Source organism: Histoplasma capsulatum, genomic scaffold (genome assembly GCF_000149585.1).
Source record: "Histoplasma capsulatum NAm1 scaffold_8 genomic scaffold, whole genome shotgun sequence".
NCBI classification, from domain to species: Eukaryota; Fungi; Ascomycota; class Eurotiomycetes; order Onygenales; family Ajellomycetaceae; genus Histoplasma; species Histoplasma mississippiense.
Window position 1 is genome coordinate 1,646,162 of NW_001813975.1, and position 8,462 is coordinate 1,654,623.

Genomic DNA, 8,462 nt, shown 5'->3' on the forward strand with positions numbered 1-8,462 from the left:
TACCAACGCTACCAACGCTACCGAGCTAGCCCCGCAGCCCGACCAGATACCCGGCTTCGCTTGACAGCTGCCAATTGGACGGCAGTGTTGCGGATTCGGGGAGTCCGGCAGCCAGCCAGCACGTGCGATGATTACAGGCTAACTGCGGGCTATGAAGGGACGTTGCGCATGGAGACAGAGATATGGAACAGGAACAACAGCCCATTGGCCCTCGCTCGAAATTTATATGGAAATTTCAATACCAGTGCTGGTGGAAGTGTCCCGGGCTGGAATACCTCAATTGGCGACCGAACTTTCGGCATCCAAGTCCCTACCTGGGTAGCCGAACCCAAAGTCTTTCTTTGGGGGCAATATCTAGGAACAAGGTTACCATATAAATTACTAGCGTTGTGCCACAGCTTTTTTGTTCCACGTCTCCATGTACCGGCCAAAGGCACAGCGCATTGATCGATTTGAAGGTCCAACAACGTGGTATCCCCAGCCCTACTTCGCGAGAAATTGATACAACCAATAACCTACTGCGTGTATACTGTATTTTGTTGACAATTGATAGCTTCTCTTGAGCTTCTTTGCCAGGTTGTATGTTGTGGATATGCAGCAAGTTCTACGCCGAACTTGTTCGTCAACCCAGGGACGCGCATCATGTTGCCATACATCCACTTACTTGGACGTCCTGCATGCACAACCCTGTCGAGCTCGGATCAATACTTGTGTCAGGGGATGATGATGATCATCATGACGGATTGGTGCAGAAGACCGAGGGGAGAGAGACCGTTATCTACCTCGCAAGCTCCAGAGGATGCTATATTCCCTTCAAGCAGTTCTCGTTCATAAGTAAATAAACCTCAAAGGATTCACGGAATGGTTGGTTCGATTGATTCCATATAACCCATAAAAAACAAAACAAAAAACAGTCGATTAGACAAGCCATCCTCCCGGACCGCTGGGGAACGCCGGCAACACACTGGTCCCATTGGGGATGGCGCCGGCGAGTCGTAGGAACGCGTTCGCGGAAGCTTCGAGGACGAAGGGGACCAAAAGAAGGTTTTTAGCTTGGAGGAGCCTCGCCCCCTTTTTTGACTCTCGAAGGGTTTTAGCCTTGTTTTTGGGGCCTGGGAGGGTTCCTTGGTACGCTTCCCGTGTCTGGTTGAAGCTTGAAAGGTTGGTAGGTTTCGGAACCAACGTCGACCACAAACATATCCATCCAATGTACAGATCTGTACCGATGTACATAGTAAAGAAACGACCGTGTAAGGTGTAGATGTAGATGGTCACGGATCGATGATAGATAGGGCAGACGATGGAGCGCGCTGCAGGAGCTGGAAGAATAGGCAACAAGATACTCCGTACAAGATAAAAGTACTCCGTATATATAAAAATACACACAGAAGAAGCCCTTTCCCAGCCCCTATTCCCGCCCCCAGCCAGGCCAGGCCAGCCAGGCTAGTCGTGCTCCTTATGCACGCCCGATCTCATCCTGCACCAGGGTTTGCTGCTGCCGCCGTCACTCGCTCGCGACAGCCATGGCATGGCATGTCACCGTCGCCGTCCGTCGCTGAGTTCTTTGCGGCGTGGGAGCAACTCTCGTACCCGTTGACGGGCTGAATACTCAATACCACATACCACACTCGTCTATCTCTTCAATCTCTTTTTGACGGTGACAGCGAGATTCACTAACTGCTGCTCCTTTTCTCGCTCTTTCTTCTCTCTTTTTCCCTACGCCATCTACATCTCAAACCCCCAATCTATCTATCGAGTCGTGCTCCACGAAGCTACCGTCCTCCACCTGACACAGCTTCCATTTCGTCCCTTTTCCCCTGTCACCTCCACGACAACGGCAGCTACCACTACTGCTCACGTTCGTTTTTTGTTCTTGGAGAGGAAACGAGAAATAGAAGAGAGCCTGGCGAAGACAGGAAGGTCATTTATGCTTCTGCGTTCTCCGGTTTACTCACTCACCCGGCCCCTTTCGCGACGACACATCCTGATGTAGCTTCCCACACGCCTGATTTACACCTCGCGGCCACGCACCACAACCACCACCATTACTCCTACTCCTGCTTCTCAATTGACGTTTATCTGTTTAATAAATAGATCAAATACTCGACATTATCTATACATACCTCAATGGCTGGACCTTGACCTATATACAATTCAGCACATACCTTGCCGGGCCGAGCCTCCTTCACCACCCAGCTTCTCCTGCTTACATAGAGACATCATCCGATAGTTACATCGACTACTCGCCGTTCGTCAGTTCTCTCCCTCCTGTTCTCCAAGTTCCAAAATACAAGACACAAAGATGTACATACTGAATGCAGTGCAGCGGGTCCTTTACTGTGAAATTTCCTTGCCAAGCTAGCGGCTAACGTCATGTATAGTTTTAGGTAGTGAAGAGACCTTGAGAGACGAGCATTCTATTCCCGTGCGAACAACAACACAACAGAGCACAATACAACACAACATACCTGACAATCCTTCCACGAGAATCTCTAGAGACAAATTTCCTACCTGCATAGATATAACACTCTACATCGGGCTCCTTGCATTTCGGAAGTTTGTTCATTCGTTCGTTCGCCTTTTTTTCCGCCCCTTGAATTTCTTTTCTGAAAGGATAATTTCCCCTTTCACCACCACCAACCAGCTCTGGCCGTTGTTGTGGTATAGATTGATTTATGCACATGACTTACCGTTGAAGTGTAAATGCTTAAATAAATACGAAATCAAATATATGAGTGAGACGGGGAATATACCTACCCACTACCAACCTACCTCGATTCCTCAATCCCCCGCCGACCGTTGAGCCTTGGACAGAATAAACTGAAACACTTCCTTGATATTACGACATTGTCCAACCTTAACTCACTCATTCAATACCACCCCCCTCACTAAACCCTGGGCAACGAGGGCATCAAATTGTTTGTTTATTTTTGTTCCCCCCTCCTGGCGTCTATCACACCCAATCTCGTTATTGCGGCGGTTGTCTTTTCGTTTGTTTATCGCAACGAGTTCTTCATATAGTCATGCACGTATGACAGCAGTAACTGGAACTGAAGGATACACCCATACCCATCACTACCCATTCACCCACATATATCCACAATGCCTTCCGACTTTGAAAATGACTATACATACCTGGGAACATCCCTACCCACGGGAAACGACAAGAAGCCCTACCGGACCCCCTCAAACCCAATGTCGCGCCGCCCATCGCTCCACCGCAGAGATTCGTCTCCAGGACCCGCCTCCTCCCCTCCGCGCTTCAACTCCGACAACCGGTACGAATCCGATGGGCCTGTCAGCCCAATTGACGCCGCAAATGATGAGACAATTTCTCCCCTAGATCCTCGACGGTTCACCCCAACCTTACATGCCTCTCTCGTTTCCGAGATCTTGTCCCTGCGCCGCGACATGGAGGCGAAAGCGAAGGCAATTGATTCTCTTGAGATGACCCTGGAAACGGCAAAGTCGGAAGCGGAGTCTTTGAGCGAGACGCTCGCAAGGAGCTCCAAGGAGAACCGTTCATTGAAAAAGCAGATACAGCTTCTTGAGGGCGGTTCCATGTCTGCTATGACAGAATTGTCCAAGGAGCGTGATGATGCTTTAGAGAACATTGCGGATTTCCGCAAAAGACTTGAACAGTCACAGAAAAGAGCGCGTACTCAGGAAGAAGAAATTGAACGGACCCAAAGGCTGTGGGAGCGGGATAAGCAGAATTGGGAGGAAGAGCGGAGGAACTGGGAACGGAAAGTCCACGTCGTCGAGGGACGTCTGAAAGTTGTTCTCAACGAGGTTGCAGCAGCTCAGGCAGCAGGTTCATTTCCTCGTGGTGTTGATGGAGACTTTGATGATTCTGTTCGTGATGGCATGATGGCAAAGGGTAGTGACACCAACAGCATCCGCTCGGGCAGTGTCATGGGACGGCGACGTACGAGCACTGCAAGCGTAAGTACCCATGACGGCGATCTGCATAATGTAAGGTACTCCGTCATGAGTTTTGCCAATGGCCATGGACACAAGGTGGACGGCTTGAACCTAGCAGACGAACTCGCATTTGACGAGGAAGAGGAAGACACATTGGGTCTAGATGACCGACCTGATTCGAGATGCACGGTTCCTGACCACGAAAGGCCCATATCAATGCAATCGCGACGGATGAGCAGCAGGATGGCCCGGCGTACGTTCGAAATACCACTTGACGGGCATGAAAGGTTCGGCACTCCCGATGTGCTTGATCATCCAAAAAATCTGAATGTGATTCCGGATGTCGAACAAAATGAAAAGAGGACTACCGCTGTACCACAATTGGAATATAGGGACATCGGAATCCAATATACTCCACCTCCATCCCCTAAGGTTGTACCGGAACCCCATCAAGTCGTTATCGATGAGGCTCCCCCGGTGTATGGAGCGAGCAATGAAAATCAAGAGAAAAATCAAATGTCCTCCAGTACAGAACCAATGCCTGTATACGAATCGAAGGACAGTAGCACCGTCACTGCGCCTGTCCTCACCACCTCTTCTGCATGCCAGACAACTGGAGAGCCTCCAAGCCCTCCTTCAACCCCAACAGTTGAAGAAATTCCATCAGAGGAGTCCACACCCATAGCTTCTCAGGGCTCCCGTGACTGAAATTCCATCGGTAGCAACGGCTTCACCGCTCAACTCAAACAGACGATGTAATTATCAAGGACAAAAAAACCCAAACCCTAGAACAAATAATCCGACAGGCAATGCCAATCCCCATGATCACAATCGAACCCCCCGGCTCAAACCCCCCATCCGCCAGGAACAGCGTTGTATTGCCCCCACAAACCAAGAGTGTATCATGTCAGACATATATCGAACCACTCGCCGACGTCCGGTCATGTGGCATGCAAACAGAAGAGATTCGCGTTGATAAACGTAGTGCCAAGCTACACGCAAAACTCCTCCCATCCGCAATTATAGACCCACCAATGAGTCCAGAATCCATTGATCTACCTTTACCACCACCCATCCAAGAATTTCACGTACCCCCGAAATCTGCAAAACGACGACTTCGAAACCCTCCCTCAGCTGAGCCTGCGCCGCTCACACGGCCTTCCTCAAAGGATAAAGAACCCGAAAAGTTGCAAGCATATCCAGGAAATAATGACAATGGTCCCCTTTCTGAGGATACGAAATTGGAACTTCGACGGCCGTTCAGGACCAGCAGTTTATTTGCTGGCTTTGAACATATTAGTGATGACGAATGGCAAGAGCCACAGGAGGATCTGTTTAGTGATGACGAGCTCTTCAATCGACCCCTCGCATCTTATACACTGAGAGCTGGCAAGCTCGTTACAAAGCCGGCGCCCTCAATACTGGACGACAACCCTCTCGCGGAGCGTGAGGAACACCCAGAAGAAGTGGATGAATCACATTCGCCGAAATCAATAGTTGAAACAAAAGCTCCCAACGGCCCTCAGCCCCGTGTTGTTCCCGGTGGGAAATTGCCATCTGCTAAACGACCGCCCAGACCTTTGAAATTAGGTAATGTCGCGAAGCAACCTGATATTCGCCGCACTGCCATGATTTCCAGCTCTACTGCCGCACACCAGGCGTATAGGCCTCGCAGTCCCAGTGCACCTAGCATCGGCAGCAGCGCTGCCTCGACTAGCACCGCAGCCAAACCTCCTTTCCCCGTTCCGGTGAGATTGAGCTCGCGCAAAATCCCAGTCAGCGCGAGCGAGGGCGCTCAGAGTCCGACGCCGTACAGCAACGGAAATTTCCCGGAGCGGGGCTTTCTATTAAGAGAACCTCCACTTCGCAAAGCTCGCTCGGCCGCTGTGGTGGCTGGGATGCATCGTCCCGATCGGCAGCAAAGCCATTCTCCACCAACAATGTCGACATCATCAACCTGCCCCGAAAGCCCACACCTCCCACCCATGCCTGTTGATGAAATAACAGCCCCCCGGCGAAAGAGATCTGGTAAACTGCATTCAAATCGACAAGTCCCGCCCCCTGCCAGGTCTCACCGGAGAAACGAGTCAGTCAATACCAACACAAGCGTACAGCAGACTAGTGTCGTTGATGCGATCGCACAGACCATGGTGGGCGAATGGATGTGGAAGTATGTTCGTAGACGAAAGTCATTTGGTATGACGGAAAGTAATAAAGACGGATGGGAGCTAGGCAAAACCACCGAAGAAGTTTCTGCAAACATCACTGGGACCGGCGTTAGACATAAGAGATGGGTATGGCTTGCACCATATGAGCGCGCAGTTATGTGGAGCAGTAAACAGCCCACCAGCGGGTCTGCCTTGCTGGGTAAGAGTGGTCGAAAGCGTGAGTATTGTCCTGTCCAAGGAGCAAGATGCCCTGAATAAAATAAACTTTGTGAAAAAAGGAAGAATTTTTCTTTGGCTGACTGGCATTTTTTCCCCAAAGTAATGATTCAATCGGTCCTTGATGTCAAGGATGACAATCCGCTGCCCAAGGGCTCCGGCCCTGGTAGCCACTTTAACCGGTCGATTTTGATCCTCACCCCACAGCGAGCTCTGAAGTTCACAGCCATGACATTGGAACGCCATTTTGTCTGGTTAACCGCGCTGTCGTTCTTAAGCCACTCTTCGATGGGCGCTAACGATCTTGCTTCCCTACCCCCCGTTCCGCACGAAGAGTATCGCCCACCCCCAGGTAGTATGCTAAGGCGCAACCCAATCCGCGACTCAATTCGCATCGCGAAGGGAAAGGCTAAACCAACACCGTCCAGCTCCAACCGCTCATTTGTATCGCATCCATCTGCCGTCCCTGAGCTACCTTTCGATGAAGCCAATGGAACCGAAGCCATCAACGACATCGCTGATCCCCCAAATGTCCCAAGATTCTCCTCCCATTCACGCAAGAGAAGTAACACCGCACCACGCATACCGCCAAGTGCATTCAGAAGTTTCTCCAACCACACCACCGCGCCGTCCACACACAGCACCACAACTGCAGGGTCGTCCGATATCTACTCTCCCTCAATCATGGGGCCATCAGGTGTACAGAGCGGCCAAAGCAGCTTTAGCCACCGTACGTCCGAAGCCAGTGGCCCATCTAGTGTTGGCATGAGCAATTTCTTCGAGGCAGTTGGTACGGTGCGGATGGAGGCGTTTGTGGACCGGAGTGAATATCCCCGTCAACGGATTGGTGGGCGTAGTCATAGATCGAGACACGGCGGTGTTGGAGGTAGTCGAAAAGGACGGAATGCGCATTACTGGCCCCCGAATAGCCCTGACACTGAGTTTTATGGGTCTGAGGATGGGGATGTTCTGTTTCGAAATGAGGATCCCTTTCGAGGGTTCTAGACCGGTTGTTTAAACACTGAAACCGGAAAGACTTGGCGAAGTATTCCGGTTCTTATCATTGATATGAATCAGACCGGCATATTTCTATTTGTACCGCCTGTGTTTTGAAGATTTGTTTGTGTGGATTTGGTTTCCTCGTCAAAAGAAAACGTTGGGGGAACTCTGAGTGATGCGGAGAAAGGTAAGCAGGAGATGGACATGGAGGAAGAAGAACCATCAATTGATACGATACCACTGTACAAATAACTTTTCGGGGAAAAAACTAACAACCCCAGTCTCTTCATTCCTTTTTCCTTTGCTGTATTTCTTTGTTGTATTGTCGTGAGCTTTCCATCTTTCATTTCTTGTTTTATTTATGTGGTCCACCTCTTCGTCAGAAACTATCACCGGTGTTTCATTTTCATTATTTGTCTCTTGACTCTCCATCAATCTAATCGTTTTTGTCAAACGGTGGCGCCCGATGGATATGGATCTTTTTATCCCCTCATTTTCTTTCTGATCTTGTCATCATGTTATATATCTTGGTTATATTGAACTTCCCACTTTTGTTAATATGTATTGCAGCGGAAATTCGACACCTGGTTGTAGGGTGTTTTGATCAATCATCCTATCAGATAGTGATATATTCGTTCCCTTTTTGTTGTATATTTATTGTATATCTGGCTAGGAAGAAGTCAATGTCCGGTTTGTCTCATTTTGTGTCAGTGTGAAGGAATTCACAATAGGAATAGGTTACAACAGACTTGAATCCAAATCAGGCAGGCAGCAGGGGAAGAAATAGATATATACAACAACAGGACGATGCAAACGAGTCTTAATATATCTCATACCCAAGTCTGAGACTCGTGGCGATGTCATTTCTTGTGCATTGATACAGTTCCTTCGTTCAACTATGATGATCGAATCTGAATACTAACAGGGATAAAAAGACTCACTATATAGGACTCGGAGACAAAATCGAAGTAGACAGGGTCCGCTAGTTGTTATCTTGGCTGCATGGGCATTGCGAATCAAACGTCGAAGGAATGGGAGAAAGGGGACGGGAGCGAGGAGTGGCCTTGAGCCGGCCGGCGCATCTCTCATCCCTCTGGATATGAATGAGAATATGACACCGAAGACGCAAAGGCTTAGCAGTAGTCAATCAGAATG

General features: G+C 49.6%; 3 protein-coding genes across 3 annotated transcripts; 2 read left to right on the forward strand and 1 right to left on the reverse strand.

Moving 5' to 3' along the window:
• Window positions 1-713: 713 nt before the first annotated feature.
• HCAG_07422 (predicted protein) lies at window positions 714-2,566 on the reverse strand (the record flags this gene model as incomplete). Its single annotated transcript, XM_001537950.1, has 6 exons — window positions 714-802; window positions 966-1,217; window positions 1,484-1,608; window positions 1,956-2,079; window positions 2,166-2,239; window positions 2,469-2,566. The coding sequence occupies 6 exons, from the start codon at window positions 2,564-2,566 to the stop codon at window positions 714-716; spliced, it is 762 nt and encodes a 253-aa protein (XP_001538000.1).
• Window positions 2,567-3,102: 536 nt separating this feature from the next.
• Window positions 3,103-4,632, forward strand: HCAG_07423 (predicted protein; the record flags this gene model as incomplete). Its single annotated transcript, XM_001537951.1, has 1 exon — window positions 3,103-4,632. One exon carries the CDS (start codon window positions 3,103-3,105, stop codon window positions 4,630-4,632), a length of 1,530 nt encoding a protein of 509 aa, XP_001538001.1.
• Window positions 4,633-4,958: 326 nt separating this feature from the next.
• HCAG_07424 (predicted protein) lies at window positions 4,959-7,313 on the forward strand (the record flags this gene model as incomplete). The annotated part of the gene is made up of 2 exons (XM_001537952.1): window positions 4,959-6,309; window positions 6,412-7,313. 2 exons carry the CDS (start codon window positions 4,959-4,961, stop codon window positions 7,311-7,313), a joined length of 2,253 nt encoding a protein of 750 aa, XP_001538002.1.
• Between the last annotated feature and the right edge of the window lie 1,149 nt (window positions 7,314-8,462).